We start from the raw sequence: 25,158 nt of genomic DNA, 5'->3' as shown, positions 1-25,158 counted from the left end.
ATTTCCATAAAAGATTTATTCTTGTTCATCGCTGGTTCCTCCGCACTTTTGACTTTTTCAGCAATTCTCATGTGGCAGTAGGATATGCTGCTTCTGGTCCGATTGAGGCAAATTCTTCCATAATTGGTTGCGACCCAAAACTCCGAAAGGTATGAGCACGGAGTAGGTTTTGCCGGCTGTCCGTGATGGAAAACAACGTCGAAGGAAAAAATGTACCGTTGTTAATGAGTCATAACCAGCTCGAGTGACTGCTGCGGGCCGACTGGAAGTCTTCTCATATCGTAGAATTGCCCTTGTTGATGGTGGAAGGTTTGGGGATGTATTATAAATTTGTGGTGGACCACCATAATGCAGCACTTTGCTGCCCGTCAATTATTCCTGTGTTCCCTAGATATCATGAATCGCACATTCGAAGAAACTGTATACGGCGGTTCCAGATGCCCCAGATGAAGCCATGGGTGGCGAATCACTAAACTCCAGCTCCAAAATGCCTATTTTGCCTAGTTGTTTTCACCACCCGGCTCAATGGGAATGATGTTAGGCTGCAGAATTGGTTTGATACAAATTAGGCATTCTGTCATTTGAATGTACCGTCGCACAGAAGGACCAATCTTCAAAAAGACGGTCAAAAACCATTTTTTCAAAATGATCCAAATTGATTACTTGAGTCATATGGGTTGTTAGTAGAATACTTGACGATGATGTAAACATAGTTTTGAGTCATTTTATTCGGGTGGATCTTACCTTTACAGTCAATACAAGTTGAGCATGTTGTCGATTTTTAATTCTGTTAAATCTTGTAACATTTATCTTACTGCTTCATTATGTTGGCCACAACGTATACATCGCCCAAACCTATTATATTTGGCACCATTACAAAGTGTAGCCCTAAAACTAATAAAGCCACGCTTAAACGTTCGTAAATTATTTTTGATCGCGCAGAAAGTACTCGGTCTTTATTATGTATAAAATTATTATTGTATTATCTTCCAGCTGTATTCATTGTAAAATTCAGAAGGGTACCCATCGGTACCCATCAATGAAATTCACACTGAAGCTTAATTTGTTTTGTCAAGAATCCAATCCAGAAGAAATTAGGTTCTGCCACCCTCCGCCCGCTCAGTTATTTCGGTTTTACTGACGGTGGTCCTTTCGGTCTTGCCAATAAATTTTGATAAGTGCAGCAACGCACAATTTGTATTCCCTTCTCTTTCTACTTCTCATTTGCCCCAATGCAATGGTGTGACATCAGCTTAAAATTGTCTGGGGGTCGTACAGTTATTACGTGAGCATTTTTTTCAGGGGTTTTCGACTCCCCCTCCCTCATGTAAGATTTCTTTCATACAAATGTTTTTTTTTATTTACATGGTGCGTTAAAAAACGATAGAAGCCAACCAACCCCCTCCCCCATAAGTGCTTACGTAATATGTGTACGCTCCCCCTAGCACCATTTGTTCTTGGCTCACGCATACTTTTGTTAAGGAAATCCCACGTGATCATTAGTTCTTACAGGCTCCTGCACTCTGAGATTTTGAAAATATTGATAATGAAAGTAGGGTAAACTATCAAGTCATGTTATGTCTAGTCGCAATGGATAATTTCGAAAGAGGATTTTATTTTATCCCTTACTTTTAGTTTTCCAAACTTACTCTGTAAAAATATCATGAGTTTTTCACATGAATCGCAATATCAAGTAACAACTTGCGCCTCTACAACTTTACTTAGTTTAGGGACGAAACTAAACCTACACACTTAAAATAAATCGCAGATTTCTGTGAAATTTCACCGAAATCTCAACAGCAGAACTGTTCGGTAAAAATTTTACAGATTTTCTGGTAGTTTTGACAGTTGAACAAAGGAAAATATCGCAGATATCGGTGAAATAATTACCGAACAAATCTGCTGTTGAGATTTCGGTGAATTGAAGCAAAATTCACCGAAATCTGTGGAATGATTTAAGTGTGTATTCCATATGTTTACAATTTCTAACAATAAAAATGTTTCGTTAGCTCTGCGGTGAGGCGGCTGAAATCGGTAATTATATACCTGTGGAAATGCTCATAGAAACTACAGCTAGCCATTGATATTTGATGGGGCACCACTTGGTGCAAGCACGTTGTCTTAGAGAACTATAGCGTGCTTGCGACGACTGGTGCTCCACCTCTCGCTCCGGTAGTGGAACTCTAGCTACCGGGTCGGTGATGCCGAGAAGACAAACCATCTATTCAATGAAAAATCACAATATGTGGCCTGCTAGACCATTTTATTCACTTCTAACATTTATGACCGTCTTTTTTGGAATTGGTCCCACTGTGCGTCGTCGGGGTGAATATGGGTCAAATGGGGGTGAGAATGGGTCACCGTTTCAAGTACTCAGAATGCTTGTAGAATAGATTGAATGTATCTGAGGGCAAGAAGACTAAAATACCTAGACCTTTTAGAACGATTTTGCTATTCGACCCCCAGGCTGCCGGTGAGAGCGATGACCCTTTCTCACCCCCAGACCCATTCTCACCCCCGATGGCGGTATTTAAAAACTTACTGTTGATGGTGGCTGCATTCTTGCAAGTAACATTACACCACTCAAGACACCACTGGTTATTCACAAATTGATAAAATTTCTAAATAGGTATCAATTCTTCAAAAGTTTTTTTTTTATCAAAACATAAACAAAATGATTTCCCGTGATGCCATATAAACATAAAAGCCAGTGCCCCCAAAAAACTTTTTTTTCTGCTTCGGCACATTTCGGCACAGTATAAGGCACAGTGGGCACAATTAATAATTCTGGCACTGTGCCGAGTGGCTTACCCCTTGCCTATAACAAATATTTTTCAGATCAGTTCTAATGTGCCGTGAGATGGTTACCTGTTTTCTCGGATTGATGCTGGTTGACATTTGATTATCCGCTTTGTCTTCCTTTTCTCACTGGGTCCGGTTGTTGCTGTTTCGCTTTTTTCCTGGAGCACCGGACCCGTCAACGCGCCCCCTGTGTCATCATCGTGATTGTTGATCCCGCGGATTTGCTCTGCAACAAAAACGAAACAACAGTTTGAAAATGTGTCTGCGTTTCCATGCATCGGAGATAATCTTACCTGCTGGGTTCCTCTATTGCCGATGTATCCAGATTCTTCACAAAATGGGGATTTTCCGTGGCCACGAATTATTTTTTCCTTCAGAAGTGCACTCGAAACACGAACAATCAAATGAAAACTTCTCGAATGACTCAGATGACAGTTGTGATTCGGTTTCGTAATATTACATAGATTTGGCGCAATATATCACATTTCAATGTAATATTTTGTGTGTTTTTAAACTACAATGATGTGCATCATTTTGAATGTAATAAAATACATAAGTAATGAGGTAATTTTATGCTAGTTTAGCGCAGACATAAAAATATTTTCAACAATTAGATTTTGCGTCGAGCGATGTACAAACCCATCGATCTGACGTAAAAATACGTAAAATCCATTTTTACATAGAATTTTTGGGTACGTCTTGAGAAGTTGCGTCACGGCGTATTAATATTTTTTTTGCTGTGATATAAATTACACGAAAGAAAAATCGCCTGTCGAATTCACGTTGCATTTGTGTAATAATAACATATTTAGGACGAGCATATTACATACAAACAGATGCAACCAAGCAATTCTAATGAGATTGTGTAGTATTACACAAGTTTGATGTAAAATCACATTCGAAGATAATGCAATTTTGAATCTAGCAACACTGACTCAGACTTTGTTTTGTTCGGTCAGGTTGGTCGTTAAATGTCATTTTTATCATCTCAGATTTTTTTTTAAAGAGGCAGCAGTATGTTAGTATGTATCAATTTCTATTTAATTTAAATTATTTGCATAGCTTATGTAAAATATTCAGGTATGGCTTATAGTTTTTTGTATACTTTAAGCAATGTAACGAAAGTCTGGAAATCTTTCCAAGAACGCAACAGGAATCCTTTTATTGGAATCACGATTGGAAGTCTTTCGGGGTCGTAACGAAAATCCTTTTGGGATCGCTACGAGAATTCTTCTGGGATCGCAGAGAGAAAAACTTTCAACAACGCGACGAAACAACTTTTGAGATCGCGACGGAAATTCTTTCGGATACGCTATACTAGTCGCGAAGGGAATACTTCCAAGATCACGACGGGATTTTGATGGGAATCCTTTCTGAATCGTGACGGGCATTTTTACGGGATCGCCAAGCGAATTCTTTCTGAAGTGCGGGATCACGACGGGAGTCATTTCGGGAGTGCGACGAAAATACTTTCAAGATCGCGAGGAAAACTCCTTTTGAGATCGCGACGGAAATCTTTTTGAAATCGCAAAAGAATCCTTTCTGAATCGCAACGGGCGTTATTCCGGGATCATCAAGCGAATTATTTATGTAGCGCGACCGGAATCCTTTCGGGATTGCGATGGGAATTGTTTCTCGATCGCGACGGGAATCCTTTCGGGAGCTCGACGGAGCACTTTCAAGATCGCGACGAAAGTCCTTTTGAAATCGCGACGGAAATCCTTTCGGAATCGCAACTAGAATCCTTTCGGGATTTTGATGGAATTACTTTCTATTGGGCGGACTACTTTTCGGATAATAAAAACACTTAAAATCTCGAGTTATAAACCGCGTACTTTTATTTCACTGTTTGCTATCCATACAAAGATTTGGTTATGAAAGTTAAAAGAAAAATAACGCACCGCTAGTGCGCACTCAAAAAAAAACGACAAAAAGTATTGGGCACTTTGTGCGAAAGCGTTACTTACACACTAATCAGAAATTGTACACCTTATCACTTTCGCGCTTCCGAAAGAGTTCCCTTCGCGACTGCGAAAGATTTTCCGTCTATATCTCAAAAGGATTCCCGTCGCGATCCCGAAAATATTCTCGTCGCGATCTTGAAAGGATTCCCATTGCGATCCCGAAATGATTTCTGTCGTGATCCCAAAAAATAGGTACCCTTTGAGATTACGAAAAGAGTTCCCGTCGCGTTCCCGAAAGCATTCCCTTCGTGATCCCAAAGGATTCCTGGCAGAATTCCAATTGCGATGCCGAAAAGATTCCTGTCGTGATTTCAAAAAGATTCCTGCCCAGATCCCGAAAGGATTCCCGTAGCAATCTTGAAAAAAAAAATTCATCGCGATTCTGAATATATTCCCGTTGCGATCCCGAAAGGAGTCCCGTTACTTTTCCGAAAGGATTCCTGTCGCTTTCCCGAAAATATTCCAGTCGCGTTCCAAAAGAATTCCCATTGCGTTTCCAAGAGGATTCTCTTTGAGATCTTGAAACGTTGGCCGTAGTGATCCCGAAAGGATTCCTTTCGAGATCCCGAGAGGATTTCCGTTGCTGTTCTGAAAGAATTTCCGTCGCGATCCTGGAAGGGTCGCCGCTATCCCGAACGAATTCCCGAAAGTATCCCTGTCGCGATTTCTACATAATTCTCGTAGCGATCCCGGAAGGATTTCTGTCGTGATTCCGTTCGGGAACTGTTTCCTTTTGAATCCGGGATCTCTTTATTCGGAATCCGGGAATGATTCATAGAGGATTTAGAACCCTATTTCGTGCTTACTAGGGTAAATGATGTATTTTGGACATCTGAATATATTTTGGACTTTTGGCTATATTTTGCGTGTTTTTCTGCTTAGCTTCCTTTTAGTAAATAGGAATCATGTGTCTCAAAAGTCCAAAATATATTCAGATGTCCAAAATACCATCGTTACCCTACATATTTGGCCAATCATTCTTTTCGGTAGGCTTGTGGTGTCAACATTCCGAGGCTGGCTGCAATTGGTGCTCATGATACTCTACACGGCCAAATACATTTCCTTCACCCGAACAATTCAATACCAAATTTTCAAAACGACTTATCTGCTTTTGTAAACCAAGATTCAAACGTCGATTTGACGAATCTGAAAGCACTCCCACGCATACCAACACCATCAACAGATATCGGAAGCCTTCACCTTCGTACTGAAGAATATAAATAGGGAGCGTTCACAAATTACGTAACTCATAGGGGGGGGGGAGGTTGAGCGGAGAGTGATGATCCATTCAAATTTTTCAGATGTTTCATACGAAAAATGTGACATTAGGGGGGGGGGGGGGGAAAAATGACCAATTTTTGCGTTACGTAATTAATGAATCTTCCCATATTTAAATACTCTAATATACACTCTGCGAAGCATTGTTTATCCCTCGGTTTATTCTATAGAACTATATATTGAAAGATATTTGCATATTAAATAAAATATGTTGTTCTGATCTGTTTTGTTTATTATTGAAAGAGCAAAATCTCAGGATTGCTTACATCTTAATTTTATTTACATCGCTTCGTTTACGTTGCATTTGACTACATCGCAAATAATTACATCGGATTCGTGGATTACACAGGAAGCTCTCGGGTACATCGTAGAATGTAATTTTTCACAATCGATGCATTCAACGGGTTGCATCGATTTCGATGTAATATTCAACAACTTTTTTTGCTGTGTACCAGCAACCAAAGGATGATCCGAACATTGCGTGAAAACGGCCAATCGATAATTGTCTGGGTCAACTGTAAGCGGTGTCATCTTGCGACAGCTGCACAGCAAAAAAAATGTAATATCACATCGGTGAGATTTTAAGACAGACAGTATTTTAAGATTTTTGAACTTTTAGGGCAACTGTGCTCCAGAAATTCCTCCAAGAATCCTTCCAAGAGTTCTTTTGGAAATTCCTCCAAGAGTTCATCCAGAAATTCCGCCAAGAATTCTTCCGGAACATTTTCAAGGAGTTCCTTCGAAAATAGCTACAGGCTATCTTACGGAAGTTCATCCAGGAATTCCTCGGCAAATTCCTCCAAGAGCTTCTGCGAAAAGTCCGCCTGAGGATTTTTTTTTCTAAAATTCTTCCAGGAAATTCCTCCATGAGTTCCTTCAGAAACTACTACAGGAAGTACTCCGAAAAAACCGTTAGCATTCCCTCTGGAAATTCCTCCTAGAGTTAACCTAGAAGATCCTCCACGGGTTTTTGCGGAAAGTCAGCCCGGAGTTTTTTCCAGAAATTTATCCCGAAATTCCTCCATGAGTTCTTCCGGATATTCTCCTCCAGAAATCCCGTCAGCATATACTCCAAAATTTCTCAAGAAGTCCCAACGGAAATTCCACAAGCATTTCCTTTGAAAATTCCTCAAAAAAACCCTAAGGATATTCCTCCAGGAGTTCCTACGGAAAGACGGCCAAGAGTTTTGTCAGAAATTCCTCCAGGAGCTCCTCCGGAAGTTACTACAAAAACTGCTTCGGAAATATCTCCGGAAATTCTTCCTGAATTTCTTCCAGATACTCTTCTAAGAGTTCTTCCGGAATTTCCTCAAGGAGTTGCTTTGGAACTTCCTGCACGAATTCCCTGGAAAATCGCTCCAGGCGCTCCTTCAGGAAGTATTCCAGAAAATCCACCAGTATTCTTCAAGGAGTTCCTGCGGAAATTCCTCCAGAAATTAATCCAAGGACTTCTCCCAAAATTCAAATTGCTTCGGAAATTCCTTCAGAAATTCCTCCGGAAAATTCTCCGTAAATTCCTCTAAGAGTTCCTTCGAAAATTTCCTTTTTTCTTTCTGATATTCATTCAGAAACTCTTTTGGATATCCATTCAGGAATTCTTCCGGAAATCCGTCAAAGAGTTCCTACGGAAAGTATTTTATGAGTTCTTTCAGAAATTTCTCCAGAAATTCCTCCAGGAGTTCCTTCGGAAATTAATTGAATAACTTCTCCGGAAATTCTTTCAAGAGTTCCTCTGGAAAGTCAATCAGAGATTCCTTCAAAATTGCTTCAGTAGTTTTTCCGGAAATTACTACATATAGTGCTTCGAAAATACTTCCGCGAATTACTCCAGGAGTTTCTTTGGAAAATTCTCCAGAAATTTCTAGAAAGGTAGCTATGGAAATTCCTCCAAAATTTTCTTCAGGCGTTCCTCCAGAAGTACCGTCGAAAATTCCATTTCTGGAAGAACCCCTTGAGGAATTTGTGAAGCAAATCAATTTCCAAAATTCCTCCAGGCCATCTTCAGAAAATTCGTGCAAGAGTTCCTTCGGAAATTCATCCAAGAATCCCACCAAGACTTTCTGTAGCTATAAGATCACCAGGAGTTCCTTTAGAAATTTCTCCAAGAGTTCCACCTGGAATTACTCCGACAATCGACCTTCGGAAAGACCTACAAAAGTTCCTCCAGAAATTCCTCAGAAAGTTCAACCAGGAGTTCCTTCGTAAATTCCTGCGGAAATGTCTCCAGAGTTTTATCCGGAAATTCCTCTAGTAAGTAGTTTCTGCGGGTATTCGCCCAGGAGTTTCTTCGGAAAGTTCTTCTAGATTTTCTCCAGGAACTAATCCAAAAACACCTTCAAAAACATTTCGGTAGAATTCTGGGAGCAATTTCCGAATGAATTCCTTGAGGAGTTTTTGAAGAGAATTCTCGGAGGATATTCCGGAGAACCTCCTGGAGTAGTAATTTTTGAAGTTATTCCTGGAGGAATTTCTGGAGGATCTTCCGGAAGAATTCCTGGAGGAACTTGCGGAAAAATTTCCGAAGGAATTATTGGAGAAATTCACCGAGGAACGCCTGGAGAAATTTCGGGAAGAGTTCCTGATTGAATTTTTGGAGGATCTCCTGAAGGAATTTCGAGAGAAACATCTGGAGGTACTAAAGGCAGACTTTTCTTAGAAACTCTTGAGGGGAAACTCCTGAAGTATTTCTCGAAGGACCGTGTACAAGTTTCAGTGACTCTAGTATTCAAATGATCATCAATAACGGCGCCGGCAACGTCCTTGTAGTCAGTTAGGAAGAGGGAAGGAATATTAGTAGGTGCTTTTTGCTATTTGAAGACCGTGTTTACCTCTGCGTCTTCACAAAAACCACAGGAAGGATTATCAGTTAGTTGGTAGGCATCGTTCTGGTAGCATCGGATCTGGAATCACTCTGATAAGCGATACGACCGTGCCATTCTTTAAACACAGTGATTTTACTTAACCACGAGCAAACGTATATCTATTGATTTACTTCCCGACCGCACATACTACAACGATACCAGATCGTTCGACGTGTATATGAACCGAGCATGGGCAATAGTCACCATGCATGCCCAATGGCATATGCAAACTGTAAAGGATCGAGTTTTTGACGACCGAACCGACGTGCAGTATTCTGTACTTACTTGCCCTTACTTGACCGAAGCAAAGCGCAATACAAGCGCATTATCCGCCGAATATCAAAAAGATATTTTTTTTCTCCGGCTCGCGACGAATAACACAGGCACTGTACTTACTTTCCCGATGGCTACTGTAAGCTACAGACAATCGCACTTGTCTCAACCGGATCAAAGCGCAATACCTGAAACACGAGAAATCACGCACTGAACTGATTTTTATTACCGGCCGCACAATGCAGAACACAATATTTTGGCCGATCGCGCGATCGTTCTGCTGTCCGAAACAAGAGAAATCTCGCACTGAACTCTGCAGGAATTTTGGCATGAACTTGCGGAAAAATTTCAGAAGGTATTTCCGGAGGAATTGGCGAAGGAAATCCTTGCTCAATTTTTGGATATATTTTCTGGAGGAGCTCCTGTACGAACTCCTGTACGAACTCTTTCGGTAATTCGGAATTACCGAAGGAATTCCTGGAGGAATTACCGAAGGAATTCCTTCAGAAGTTCCTGAATGAACTTTTAGAGAAATTTCCGAAGGTACTCCTGGGGAAATTTATGTATGATAACCTGAAGGGATTTTCAAAACAATTTTCCTGGAAGAATTTGCGGGGGTATTTCCGGAGTAGTTTAATAGTAGTTTCCAGATGAACTACTGGAAAAATTTCCGAAAGATTGCCTTGAAAATTTCGAAAGAAATTTCTGGGGAAAAAATAAAAAGCGAAATTTTTTTCAAAAAATCAACTTGAATGAAGCACCTAAAAATTTAAATTAAATCTTAAAACATAAAAATAAAAAAATTAAAATTTAAAAATTTTGAAATTTATTATAAAAAAATAAAAAAAATCAAAATTATAAATTTAAAAAAGGAAATGTGATGAATAGCTTTGCAAATTAAAAAAAATAAATAAAAAACTTAAAAACCATTTTTGAGGATTTTTAAGTTTTTAATATTGGGTTTTTGAATTCTCATTTTATGAAAAATTTAAACCTTTGATTTTTCAATCTTTCAATTTTGAGACTTTCAAAAATATTATAACTTTTACCTTAATTTTAAATTTTAAGTTTTTATTAGTAGTTTAAATTTTCAATTTGAAAATCATAAAACTTTCAATTTGTAAATTTTAAATTTACAATTTGGAAATCTACTAGATGTAAATTTTAAATTTACAATTTGAAAATTAACTATTTGAAAATTTTGAATTTACAAACATTTTTTTTCTTTGTCTGTCATAGACAGGGCTGACAATCGTCATCGTCATAGCACGAAATGCCACAGTAGCGACGAGTGGCAGTGTCTTCATTGCTACTCTACACATCGTCAATGACGCGCACGACGTTAGCTTTCGTCGTGTAACCAAATCGTCCTGACGACATCGAAGAACGAAGACTTCATACCGTCATTCTTCAAGCGGCAGCTGCCATGCGAAGATTTTTACTAATTCTTTGTAATAATGAATTTGAAGCAACGTATGAAAGCGTTATGAATGTTATCGATACATTTACGTTACCAAATTTCCTACTATTTGTTTATTTGAGACGCTATTATGTTTTTAACCAGTCCGTCTATAATGACGTGCAATAAATTGTGTGAAGAAGTGACGACGAAAATCGTCATAACTTTTGGCTGCGCGACTATCGTCGTGGTACGCATGCGGCGCGAAGAAAACGAATAGGTGTTGCGTCGTGCAATGTTATGACGAAAACTAAATTTTTTTCGCTTTCTTCATACGACGAGAATGACTATTGTCAGCCCTGGTCATAGAGCTCGGACCTAGTTTATCCATCTCGCTCGTTTGTTGTATGCTTGTATGTTGTACATTATGCTTCGGGATTGTTTTTATCGTTATGTTGACGTGGGCGGTGGGTGGTGCAATTTGTTGTCGGGTGCTTCGCTTATAGGTGTCTTCTATCTTTAGTACATTCTTGGTTTCATATTTGTATGTGGCATTCTTGTGCGAATTTCGAGATTTCTTTCTGTTCAACAGGGTTATTATTATTCTTTAATATTGTTATTATTGGCTTTTTGTTTTGTAGTATATCGTATTTTCTTCTGTTTGTGTTGTATTTTTTGCATGTGTAAAGGGAGATGTTTAATGTTTTCTATAACGTTACATTTGTCGCATAACTCGATTTGCTCCCAGTTCCATTTTCGTTTTCTATCCTTTGTTAGACAATGTCCTGTCCTGATTCTAGAGATAATGATTTTTTCTTGAGTCGTTAGTCCCAGCTGGTTGCTCCAGATTTTGCTGAATGGCTTCTGTACAAACTGATAGTGATGTGTTCCTTTTTCTCTGGATTGTTGCGTATATGTTTCATTCCATTTGTTCCAGATTTCCTTCTTTGCTAGTTTCAGAGTATCTCCTAGTGTTAAACTTTCGTAACTGTCTTGTCTGTTTTTTGTCGCGTTGACTGCTGTTTCATCGGCTATCTCGTTCCCTTCTATTCCTATATGGCTCGGTACCCATTGAATGGTCAGATTTTTGTTTATGGCTTCTTCGTATATGTCATATATTAAGTAGTTCGTCAGTGCCTTATCTGGGGTTTTCAGTGCTTCACATGCACTTTTTGCGTCTGTCAGTATTACTATTTTGTCCGTCTGCGTGTTCTTGATCAGTTTGATGGCCTCAAGTATTGCTAGCAGTTCCGCATTTGTAATGCTAAAGTTGTTATTGATAGTCTTTGTTAGTCTTTGATTTTCTTGTGGGTCGTATACTGCTATTGCCGTTCCGTTTTGTGTCTTTGACGCATCCGTGAATATTTTGTAGTGATTTTCATATTATTTTCATATTTCTCGCTTTTAGTTTCTGTTTTGATGTTGTTCCTTTTTTCGTGGCAGTCTTATCTATCTCTGATAAGATTTGTAGTTTTGTCCACTTTTTCGTATCTTTTTTTATTGAATCTTTTTGCGGTTTCATTTGCTGCATCACGTCTAGGTGTTTTTCGACTATTTCCGTTATGTAGGTTCCAGAGTCTGCGCGTTGGTCGAGTTTAGCATATATGTATTTGAGATTCGGGTCCCTGAAGTATTTGGACTTTATGGCTTCTCGGAGTGTTAACAATTCCGCTCTGTCTTCCATTGGGGTTTGTCCTGATTCCGATTATAGTACATTTATTGGCGTGCTTTTGAGGTATCTCATTCCTGCCCTTTCTCCTATTACCATCGCTGCAAAGTCGTCTACAAATTGAACGAGTGCTACGCCGTCTTCCTGATTTACGTTCTCGTGTACGTCCGCTGTGTACAGATTGAACAGTACGGGCGACAAGGGGCATCCTTGTGGTAGTCCTTGGTTTGTTGTACGGCTCTCTCTTCCTTCTGGTGTCTGTATGATAATTTTTCTTCTTTCCAGATATTCAACCATTTCGCGATACCGCTCGGTATTTTCTTCTCATTTATTTGCTTCATTAGCTTACTGGTACTGACGCAGTCGAATGGTTTTGATATATCGATAAAAATGGCTATACATTCTAGTTTGTCCTTTTTGGCTTGGCTTGCCAGATTGACGACGTAGTTGACACACCCTATCGCCGATCTGTGTTTTCTGAAACCGAATGAGAGGTCAGGCAGCAGTTTCTGTTCCTCCACGAAGACGTACAGTCGTTCCTTGACCACCGCGTTGATCGATTTGATTAGTACACTGAGTAGCGTAATACCTCTCTTTCCTTCGACGGCTGCCGGTGAATAGTTGGCTTTTTGGATGAGAATGATTTGTACTTCCCTCCATCTTTCCGGAATTATTTTGTTGATCCATGCGTAGTTGAGTTTCCCATATATTTCAAGTAGTATCGGTCTCCTTATGTTTTTCAACATTTTATACGAAATTCTGTCGGGTCCTGGTGTCGAGTGGTCTTTTTTGCTCATTATCGCATTGTCGAATTCCTTTGTGGCGATTGGCATATCAAATATGTCGTCTTCTTCCTGATTTATGTGTTAGATCCGGTAAGGTGTCTATTGGTTCTGTGAAGGTGTTGTTCAGATATTGTCCTGCCATTCTGGTATCTACGATGTGTTTAGAATCTGTCTTCTTACCCGTCAATGCTGTATTTATTCCTCTTACTATATTCCATATTTGTTTTATCGGCGTGTCTTTATCAATTTTGGCTCGGAGTTCTTGAGTGTCCTTTCTCTTTTCTCTTCTATTCGATCTTTTCAGTATTGACTGAGCTTTTAGGAAGGCTAGCTGTGATACGAGATTTTTTTGTTTGTTGTATTGTCGCAGGCACTTTCTTTTATTGTTGTATGCTTCTTGGATATCTTGGTTCCACCATCTTTTTAGGTAGTTGACTTTTTTGTTTTTAACAATGTAGCTGCAATTTTCGATTACTTCCTCAAAGATGTTTTCTAACTCTTGCAAGTTGTATATGTATTGGGGCTGCATTTGATTTATTTCTTCAATTACCTTTTCTACATTGACTTTTTTTGTTGTTACTTCTGCTATTGGCATTTTTAGTTGGATGTCCATCTTGATGGCGAGGTGTGTGCTACCAAAAGATTGGTCCATTACTTTCCACTCCGTTTTATTTACAATGTTTCTCGTTCCGAAGGCTAGGTCGATTGCTGAAGGGTTGCTGTCTATTCTAGGAATAATAGTCATTGTACCGTCGTTCATTAGACACAATCTTGAGTTTTCAAGGGCCTGAGCTATGATTTTTCCTTTCCTACAAGTATTTCTGTTGTCGTCCCACATGGTGTGATGTGCGTTAAAGTCTCCCGTTACTAGTGTTTCCCCTGGGAGAGTTTCTATTTAATCGAATAATTCTACCAATTACATTTCAGCTTGTTTGGCGACGTTCGGGTTTGGTGGCACGTATATTGAGAAGACGTTGAGTGGCGTCTCCAGGTTGGTGATTTTGATCGCTACTACTTCTATTGGAAGAAGTGATGTGATGTTTAGTGGTTCGAAATCTATGCTTTCCTCCGTTAAAATCCCGACTCCTCCGTAGCCGTCACTCCTTCTGCTGCTAGTCATTTTGTATCCTCTCATCCTAAACGTTTCTCCTTGCTTTAGCCAGATCTCCTGCAGCGTTGCAATTTTTATTTTTTCGGATTTTAGGAAAAATTCCAATTCTTCTCGTTTTTCGCTTGCTCTCAAAGACTGAATGTTTATTTGGAGTATGCTTATCTTATTCGCCATTTTCTTCGTAGGTGTTGCTCTCGTTTTCTGTATGGTTTCTGATGTTCGTGATTTCATTTCCAAATTCGTCGATGATTTCGTTTAGAACTGTGCTGATTTTGATAATTAGCGCTTCCAAGCTCGGCGGGTCCTGTTGTTTCTTGAATTCTTATTTCACACATTGCTGCAGTTTTATTATTTTTCCGATAATGGTGATTTTTTGTGCCAATTCTTCGAATTTCCTCTCTAGTTTAGCCAGCCCGGTGGCATCCCTATCTCACACAATAGGTTTGTTTTGCAGCCAACATTACGCGACCGTATCCCACTGACAGTTCTGTATCCTAATGAGAATCAAATGTGATGCTTGTAAACAAAACACATACTATCATGAATTTTACACTGAGATGTTGGCTGCAAAAACATGGCGTCGTGCCACCCACCTGGTTGTAGCGGGTATAGTTCCAGTGCTTTTTTTTGTGTTATTCTTCTTCTTTGCATGGCTTCGTTAACTTTTGATTGCCGCTCTCGCTCCGGACATCTTCGGTCGTCGGCCGGGTGCTCCTCTCTGCAATTTAGGTATGTTGTTTGTCCTCTGCACTGCTCCTCTTTTCCATGTTCAGTTCCACATTTTGGACATTTCGTTTTCTTTCGGCACATTTCTTTCTTGTGGCCAAACATCCAGCAGTTTCTACACTGTTTCACAGGAAAAATATAGAGTTCCAGTTGGAACCTCCATCCGTACAAGACCGCTGTTTCTGACAAGACTCTCCCCTTGAATTTGATTCTGACTGTCCGCGTGTCGATGAGGTTTCCTTCGCTGTCCTTCCTTTTTAGTCGTTCGATGCTGATTACTTCCTTATCCACTTCCAGATTTGCGAATATTTCTCACCTCCTTTGCTAGTCCGATGATTTCCGTTGTTATGCGGGGCGTGTAGATCTTTAGTCCGACATCTTCTAGTTTGCAGAGTATCAATGGGCTCGCTTCTTTCGCTGTCTCAAACAGTATTTTGAATCGGAACTTTCCGATTCTTTGTATGTCTTTGATCTTTCCTATTCCTTTTCCGTTGAGCGTTTTTCCGATTTCCGCCGGGTGATTGTATCGATTTTGTTCCGGATCCGTTGTTTCGATGTAAACTGTGTCCGAATGCCATGTTTCGCTGACTTGACCGGAACTGATCTGCTGTGGTGTAGCGTTACGTTTCTGGTTAGGTTTTTGTATCCTTGCACCTTTCGGCAGGACGCCTCCTCGCCTTGCCGATGTACCTGATTTCTCGTTGTACTTATTTCTAGTTACTATTTGCGACATTTCTCCTTACGACTACCTAAATACTACTTAGCCTATAGATAATAACAAAAACTAACCCTGGTATTCTTTCTCGTCTGTCTCTTTATTTTTGGATTTCGTTCTCTCTTTTCTGGACTACTGTGTCTCGTCTCGGGTTTGCACGCCATCCGGGTGTTGACCACCTGGGGAAACTTCTCTTTTCCGCGTCCTCCGGATGCTGTTTCCGTGCTGTTTTCACCAACATTCAGGGCAGGATCCTCTGCTATAGTTTCCCGGCACTTTACTTTTCAAAATTTCACTCTTTTCACTTTCGCTCAGGCTCAAACAGAGCTCGAAATCTTAATTCCTTTTTAATTTTTAACAAACTGAAAGGGCAAAGGAATGTTTTTTCGAATTTACAAACTTTAAAATTAAAAATCAAAATGTAAACTAAAAATCAAAATGAAAATTAAAAATTAAAAATTAAAAATTAAAAATTTGAAATTAAAAATTCAAAATTTATAAATTTTTATTTATAATTGGAAATAAAAAATTAAAAATTAAAAAAAAAAATTAAATTTAATAATTTAAAATTTTAAATTAATTTTCATTTGTATTTATTATGGAGTTTGTAATTTTAGGTTTGAAACTTTTATTTTGAATTTTGAAATGTTTATTTGTGGCATATTTTTATTTCAAGTTGTAATTTACCTTTCGTGGTATGTTGTTTGATGATCTAGTTTTTGTTCTTTTGTAATGAATTATGTTCAAGCCGCCCTGTTCTATTTCATAGTCCTTGTTTCCATTCAAAGGTAATAGTTGGAAAGAAAAAACGTCGTTTGAAAAGGCAGTCCAATATAATCATTCTAATTAAGTGTCGGGCCACGTTCTCAAGACAAAACTTTTAAGTACGTTCCGGAAAGTTACGTTGCGGCATTTTAATATACTTTTTGCTGTGTGCTGTGCGGTCCTCAAATTCACTCTCCGTGAAGTTTTCATTGAACAATGGACTAGAGCCCAGTCCGTAAGTTGCACGACATTGATGTCTGTGCTTGTGATTGGTTGGTTGGCAGGTTTGGTAGGTTTAAAAAAAAATTAACAGTACTTGGCGAAATTCAATTTTTCAATAGTTTAGTGCTTTTAATCTGTTGTCAATAGTTGAGCAAATCTAAAGGGCTCATTTGATCGTTTGCTACCAAAATCTCCAAATCCTTTGGAAGACGGCTGGGTTATTAGCCCATACTTCCTGACCACTTCCTGACCACTGAATTTGCAGAATGGCCCCCCTATCTTCTCGAAAGTCGTAATCCTACGAAAAAGGTTTTTTTTGTTTGAAGCCTGATACATATATAGATTAATCTATAGATTAAAATTTTATTTAAAATTCAATAAAGCTTACAGCCATGTCGAAGAATCTAAGTAGGTGTTGAGCGGAAAGGATGTAAAAGAAAATTATCCGTCATTTTTTTGATGAATTTTCTAGCTTTCCACCTAATTTTAAATTTAAATGTTTTTCGTGTCTGTGAAAAGTGAAATCTTAAAAGAAAACTGCATAATATAACATACCATACGTCACAATTCGATAAAAGGCGAAGATGTGGTACCCGAGGTCACCGCACCTAAAGGCCAGCGTGTACATATGTGTTTGCCTTTTACCTACCGTCGGATCTCTACTACCTAATTCGGACATTGAGAAAGCTGCTGCCATCCCAATTCAGCACGGATCTAATGAAGAGCTGCTGACTGACGATCAATGTAAAATGTGTTCAAGATTGAATCGTAGTCATCAAAACTGTTGCATTAAATCAAGCGATGGCGCACCTTCTTCAGCAATATTTCCAGCAGGGTTGCTGGTGCTATGGATTTGGTTGGTCAGCCGTTTGTTTCTAAGGATGCATAAAATCATCGGAAGTCAGTTTGTATTTGGTGAGATCAATCCAATATTATTTTAAATTCTCTGTTGCTATCTTTTTTAACTATGCCATTTAACTGTCATATTCTTGATCTAATCTTTGGTTCTCAATTGATCCTTTTTCTCCATTTTTTTTACTGAATGGCTACGGTACCTCATACTCAAGCCGACTCGTAATAATACAGTCATTTTTTTCTATTGATCTTTGTTATTATTTGCTTTCATATTCAATACGTCAGGCCTTTATGTTTAATAACGTTTTAGTCCAAATCCGTTTTTCAGATTTTATTTGTTTTTTTATATGCCTAATTCTATTATAGTTTTCTGCTTGTTGATATTTTGAAATTAATCCTATTAACAGCTAAGCATACTTGAGACTGTTGAAATAATTTTGAAGTGCAATCGCCAACCCTCATAATCGAGACAACTTTTATGTTATAGTGGAACGGATACACCATGGCTGTTGTGTTGTCGAAATGATCTGTTTATATTTGTTTATGTTCTGAATAAATTGTATAATCGTTCGTGTACAGTCCAACTGAGTGGTTGATACTTTTCTTCTGTCCGTAAAATCCGGTTCACTTTCTCGGTCCGCTGTTTGTTGTTTTTCACTGTTGCTGCTCCCAACAGGTCATGGGCTCAGGTATGGACGAGAGAGTGAAAATCGCCGCGTTCGACGGATCCGGCTTCCACAACTGGAAGTTCCGGATGGAAACCATTCTCGACACATATGATCTGCTGGATTGCCTCCGCCGGGAGATGAGTGAGATCGAGGAGTTGAAAATGGTGTCTGACGATTCCGCAAGTGTAAAATCGGAGAAGAAGAAGAAAATGGTGGAACGAAAAGCCGCGGAGAAAAAGTGTAAAGCAGTGATTATTCAGGCGATAGCAGATAATCAGCTGGAACTAGTGAAGGACTGTGCTACCGCGAAACAAATTTGGGACACGCTGAAGGCGGTGTTTGAGCGCCGTGGTATTGCCGGACAGTTGTTCATCCGGAAACAGCTCCTCACATTGAAATATGTGGAGGATGCCTGTGAAAATTTGTCGGAGCACTTGCTAACATTTGATCGGCTAATTCGTGAATTGAAAGAAAGTGGTGCAATTGTTGAAGACTCCGACGCGGTTTGCCATCTGCTGTTGACGCTGCCACCGTCGTTTGACTCTGTAGTTACCGCGATCGAGACGCTTCCTGCCGGTGTAACATTGACTTTTGTGAAAAAGCGTTTGCTCGATGTAGAAATGAAGCGAAGAAATCTGATGGCCCCTGGAGGCGAAGATGAGGGTGTTGCTATGTTTAGTAGGCAGAGCTGGAGGAAGTTGAGGTGTTTTCGATGCGGTAGAGTTGGACACAGGCAGGCTAATTGTCGAGTGAATGTGTCAGATTCGGATCCGAGTGAGTACAGAGAAGCGAGAGGCCTAAAACATAAAGCAGACGTGGTGTTTGAAGAAAATCGTACCTCGGATCGCGCGGAAGTTGTCTTTATAGCGTCAAAACAAGAAGAATTGGTGAAAGCACAGTGGTTCCTAGACTCTGGTGCAACGGACCACATGGTGAACGACAGTAGCTATTTTAAAACGATGCGGCGTCTGGAACGACCGGTGGAAGTGGTAGTGGCGAATGGAGAAAAGTTGCTGGCAGAGTACTGTGGGGATGTGGAATTGTACGCGGCTGCTGGAAGCAAGAAGAGGAAATGCGAAGCAAAGAATGTATTGTATCTACCCGGACTGAGCTGCAATCTATTGTCAGTGAACCGTGTGACGAGAGCTGGTTTGAGAGTCAGTTTTGTAGGCAATAGAGCGGAAGTCATGGAGAATGGGGTAGTTGTGGCTATTGCACATTACAACAACAAACAATACGAACTAAATATGTGGAAGAATCGTAAGCAGAAGGCAGTATCTGTCTAAGAGAAAGTCCATAAGTTAACGAATTAGTAGATAGCGGAAAACGTGTTGAATAGAAATATGATTGGAAGGAACAGATATAAGTGCAAAAGAAGATAGTGATTATGTGGATTGTCAATTTTTAATTGACGAGGCTTGTGGTTAGGAGGGGCCGAAATAATTGTGATGATTGAATCTCGTGTGGAGTTTTGTTGAAGTTAAGTGGAAAAAGATATATCCGAATGGAGATTTCTGAGATTGAACTTGAGTCTGAAATCAAGTTGTCGATATTTGTTTTTTGAATGATCTGTGATATATATATTTTAAGGACTGAAACTAGGGTTGTCGACTTGAGGAGGGGTGTTGAAATAATTTTGAAGTGCAATCGCCAACCCTCATAATCGAGACAACTTTTATGTTATAGTGGAACGGATACACCATGGCTGTTGTGTTGTCGAAATGATCTGTTTATATTTGTTTATGTTCTGAATAAATTGTATAATCGTTCGTGTACAGTCCAACTGAGTGGTTGATACTTTTCTTCTGTCCGTAAAATCCGGTTCACTTTCTCGGTCCGCTGTTTGTTGTTTTTCACTGTTGCTGCTCCCAACAGAGACATGTCCAAAACTAAAGCTATTTTGACTCAACTATTGAGCAATCTCCATTTTTTTTCCTTCCTTTCTTTTGTTGCTATATGAAATTATTGCTATTGCCGCGGATATTGTGGGAGTCCCAGGTATCCGGTTCACGCTTTAGTTAGCAATGGTGGCTCTTCTCGACCTTCTATTCCCTGAGTAATTAGTACGAATAAGGGCGTCCTTGTGAATAAGTTTTGCTGTACCTGTTATGAACAACTAGTACATCCGATTCCCCACACATTCTGAAGAAATTTTCTATCTTCAGAAGTAAATCCTTTTTGTAGTACTAGTCTTCATAACAATAAGGGCACCATTACGTAGCATGAGATATGATCAAATTATTCGTAGTACTACTTGATCAACACCCCCAGCTGGGTGAGGGATAGAGGATGACACACACACACACAATAAAGCTTACAACCATGTCAATTTTAATCCGTTTTCGTCTAAATTCCCACAATATTGATTGAGTTATGCGGTTTTTTTCACGTACAAGTGAGTTGATGCATATATAAATGCGAACAATGGAGTTTGGCACTTAATCAATGGGTGTACCAACTTGATATACCTGAATGTTCAATTGATCACTCTGGCAGATTAATTATTCTCGATGGACCCTTCAATATCGTGCAGGAGAACGAGTTCACCGTTCGTGGCACACGTTAGAAACGAAAAATAATTAATGTTCCCAACTTTCTTTCCTTCCCAACTTTCAGACGGGCCAGAGGCCACGGGACGAGAAGCGGTTCCACCGGAGGTGGAGCCGCAGCCGGAGCGGATCTCAGTGCCGGATCGCGAACGTATGACCTGTACGATGCCGAGCTGGATGTGAGTCGGGAGAAGCGAACCCAGCGCCACCTGGGGGCAATGGCATCGACGCAGATATTGTGCGTCTGTCCGCTGATGATTTTGAGGTAATTATCATTCCATCTCTAATGGCTGACTAGATTTACTTACTGCTCAGTGCTCAAATGAATTGAACGAAATTCAACACTCACCGGCTTGAATCCTTTGTTGTGCTCAGATTTAGTTTTACTTTGAATTTAGCCTGCTTTGATGTGGGCAGCAAATCTCGCTTAACTTTTCAAAAGGACCTAAGTAACAATTTTTTCATGAATTAATTTGAATATTGTAATCAACATAAAAATATGAAAGCTTTTGATTGCAGTACTCAAATTAATTCATGAAAAAAATGTTACTTAGGTCCTTTTGAAAAGTTAAGCGACAAATATACTCACCCACATGTTTCGCGTGTTTACTCCCAGCCAGTAGTCCACTCCGCCCGGACCCATTGCCTACACAATTTTCTCTGTGGCATTCTTTCTAACTCGAATCGTATTGAAAATAACTTCCGTTGTTTATTGTTTTAATCGAATTTCAGCGTACCGCGTTTAATTCGCCGAGGCTAATAGAGTACGCAATGCCATACCATTAAAGAAAATTGGAAGGATCTCTTTTTGCAATTAAATTCCTTGACTGTACAGAGCTATATGCTGGAAATTAAATCTTCAAATTGTATTACCTTCGGAGCTACGATTCAAACTTGAACTCTTCTATCCAGATTGTTTTCTCATAATTAAATGAACTTCTAACGCATGACAAACTGAATGAATATTTAATCCTCAACTTTACTCGAAAATATCTGCCAGCTTTCAGCAGGCATTAACTCACGAACATACTGTTGCTGAGGCTATAAAAAGACTTTCCGTACCCATCCATGAAGAGATAACGCGAGCTCACATACCTACAGCGCAGCAAGTCGATATAATTAACTTAATTGCTCATCTAATTAGGCGAGACCATTCGACGCAATTAGCGAGCAATTTTAGGGGTTCACTTCAGTTCAGTCACTTCGGCTCGGTTGACAGACAAGTGGGCTTCCCTCGGATTTCTTTGTCGCAGCTAGTGCCTACAGCAGCGCCTCTAACTGCCGAAAAGCCATTTTATTTTTAGTGCTTGGGATGGATCGAAAAGGACCCCGAAGTGATGGTAGCCTGCGGAACCTTAATGGAGCACACCACGCTGAGGGTGCTCGCATGTCTTTGGCTTCTTTATTCAATAATTAAGTAGCAATCATCGTTTGTAGGCGCGTGCGACGCTGGTGACGTATCGTGGGATCCATAAGGTTGAATTTGACTTATATACTTATCTACTTGGAATTGGGATCACTCGACCCCTTTTAAAGATGATGAATCGTATCAAGGAATTCTTAAATATTTGAATAATTTTACTTATAAACTGCTATATTACGGGATAGTGACTCGACCTGATTAGCTCATATAATTGACAAAAACAAATTGCTTCAACTATCATGTGGCGAACGTCACATAATAGATGAAACACCTCATTTCGGAAGAAAACCAGAATCTCCACGTTCAAAGCAAAAGTACTCACCTGAACCCCCTTTTTTGCCACCCGGAAAATATGCCACATTGTGATGTAAATTGCTTGTTATTCGTTATCGTTATAATCCCAGGGAAAAAGCTACTAGCGTGATTGAAATTCTATGCATCATCCAACCTACCGGCGGAGGTCGGCACAGCACTTCGCATTATAACCACCGACTGACTCGGAGAATTGTGCAGAGTGAGTGAGCGTAATGTGGTGGAGCCGGCCCATCACCGGCACCGGCAGTGGGAAAAGAAAACCGAAAGAGGAAAACCCATCCTGCAATGGACACACTCCCACGAGCTACGAGCTTCCAACGATCAACGGTAGGATTCAGCCGGGGCACGGAAGAAAACATCTGCTCTGCGAACGACAGTGTCCATCGTTGGATGTGGTTTCAGCATCCAACTTATGCCTGGATAAATTTAAACGGTGAGGACGACAGTACCACGCCGTTAGTATGAGCTGGAATAGAAATGCCAGGAATCTGCTCCAGTTTAGGACTGTCCCGCCACTATATAAAATGATGCCTTCAACCTGCTGAAGAAAAAAAAACTGACCAAATAATTCGGTTTTGCGCACGTTTAACTCAACCTACAACGACCATTATGCAAAAACCGTTTATCTTTTTGATTCATAATCGTTTCATCTTTCCATTCAAAGGAATAAAGGATACTTTTCAGCATATCCTTTCAATTGTCTGAATTATATTTTGTCATACATAGAAGTCTATATTAAATTGGCGATCCTTGCACCACAGAAACTTTGAAAAAAAATTGTTTATCTTGCTTTTGGACTATCTGACGCTTTGGGCGTCGTACATTATATTTTTAACAAATGTTGTGTTATTGATTTCTTGTAATGTAAACTTTTTTTACACAAAATATCCTTATCATATGAATAAATAGAACAAATAGTTTTCTAAGGAATTTTTTACTTTGGCGGGAATATGCTTTCTAATGTTTGCTTATAAAATCATGTGAGCGATTTCTGCTGATTAGGGTAAGAGAGATATTTTGGACCACCAGTTCGAAGGCTCATATTTTGGACCACTGAGTGCAAATTCTTCTTGGTGGTCCAAAATAAGAGCCCCCGTAAGGGTGATCCAAATAATATCCTTTACTCTACTATTTTTTAAATTTATGATGCTGAACAGATCTTATCTTCCAAATCCAAAAGCTACTTTAATTTTTTTTAAATATGAATCAAATCCCGTAAGAATTCTGAAGGGAACCGGATTTCGAATGGAATTCCGACTGGATGCTGAAAGGAATCCAGACTGGAATCCAAAGAGAAAACTAGAGCGAATGCCAAAGAAAATCTCCAACGGATTCTGAAAAAAAAATCTCGGCCGAATTGATCGGATTATGAAGGCACTCCCGTCAGGATTACGAATGGAATTTCGTCTGAATCCCGAATGGAAACCCAAAAAAAATCCTGACAGGTTTCCGAATGGAATCATGACCGGATTCCGAACTGAATGGTGACCGGATCAATGGAATTCTAATTAGATGTTGTATTATATCCTGGCTGGATACCAAGTGGAATCCTGTTTGCATTTCGAATGCAATCCCGACCTGATACCAATTGGAATCCTGACATAATCCTGAAATGCATTCTAACCGAATTCCGAAAGAAATCCTGACCGAATTCCGAATAAAATTCTGAAAGCATTCTGAATTAAATCCTAACCGAACCCCGAAATGCATCCTGCCTGACCAAACTCCAAATGGTATTCCGACCGGATTCCAAAAGGAATAATCCCAAATGGAATCTGTGGGACATGTGTTGTCTGATGCAAAAGATGCGCCATACGCATACGCATCGAATCATATGCCATCATAGTAACCATTGCCATCACAGAGCTCGACAACGTGGCAGCCTAGCAACAGTCCTTCATTCGTTCACCAACCGTCACCGGACACGCACGCATAGGTAAGTAGCTCCGTGTAATTCCCAATGACGCCGCCGATTATTCGGCTGGTCATTCCGCTGAAGCTGCCAGCGGAACTCCACATTGGCGATCCTGCCAGGTTTGTCTCAAATGACGACAAACAAATGAACCAAAGAAAAAAGTGAATTTAAAATTTCGCTTTGAAACAGTAGCATCGTTTATATTACCACGTGAGATTTATTTTTTCTCTCGTCCAAAAGTGGAAAGGGACATCCACTAGTATGAAAATGATTGAATTTGAGACGAGTTGTGATAACTGTCAGAATGATAAAATCGATGAAAAAGCGGTAAACGTGTTGGGACAACCGTTGTTGAATGACAAATATTCACGATTTTCTAGAAACTCGAAACGGTTACTTCGGCGGGCTGGGACAACTGTCGAATAACGGAAATAAAAACATATATAGAAACAAGGGCAACCAGTGAGACGGGACATCTACTGGTAAGTTGGTTATAATTCAATACAGTAAGATGGGACGTCTACTGTAGGCTAATGATACGAAAAAAAGCAAGTCATGTGAATTATTTGGTGTGATGGGACATCCACAAAAAAAAAAAAAAACGATTATTTAGAAATAATGCACCGAAACCGAACAGTAAGACGGGACATCTACTGGTAATCAAAAATTATGTTGAACGAAACAATGTGTCGTATGATGTAAACCAGCATCACTATCAAGATGTGGCTAGTATGAGATAGTTATCAATGAGATGGGACATCAATTGATAATTACGCTCTAAACCATTCGGTAGTAGAAATGTAAAGCGTGATGAGACTTCCGCTTAAAATAGTTACAAAGGCGCACTATTAAGTAGATGTGTA

At 39.7% G+C, this 25,158-nt stretch overlaps 1 protein-coding gene across 1 annotated transcript in view; it reads left to right on the top strand.

Moving 5' to 3' along the window:
* LOC134207482 (uncharacterized) overlaps nucleotides 1-25,158 on the top strand; it is a 288,199-nt gene that overhangs the window by 214,661 nt on the left and 48,380 nt on the right. Inside the window, exon 4 of the mRNA XM_062683196.1 lies at nucleotides 20,710-20,907. Within this exon, the coding sequence (XP_062539180.1) occupies nucleotides 20,710-20,907 (198 nt within the window). The remainder of the gene's footprint in view (nucleotides 1-20,709; nucleotides 20,908-25,158) is intronic.

The sequence above is a fragment of the Armigeres subalbatus genome, chromosome 1, assembly GCF_024139115.2.
Source record: "Armigeres subalbatus isolate Guangzhou_Male chromosome 1, GZ_Asu_2, whole genome shotgun sequence".
Classification (NCBI taxonomy): Eukaryota; Metazoa; Arthropoda; class Insecta; order Diptera; family Culicidae; genus Armigeres; species Armigeres subalbatus.
This window is presented reverse-complemented; position numbering and strand designations above follow the sequence as displayed.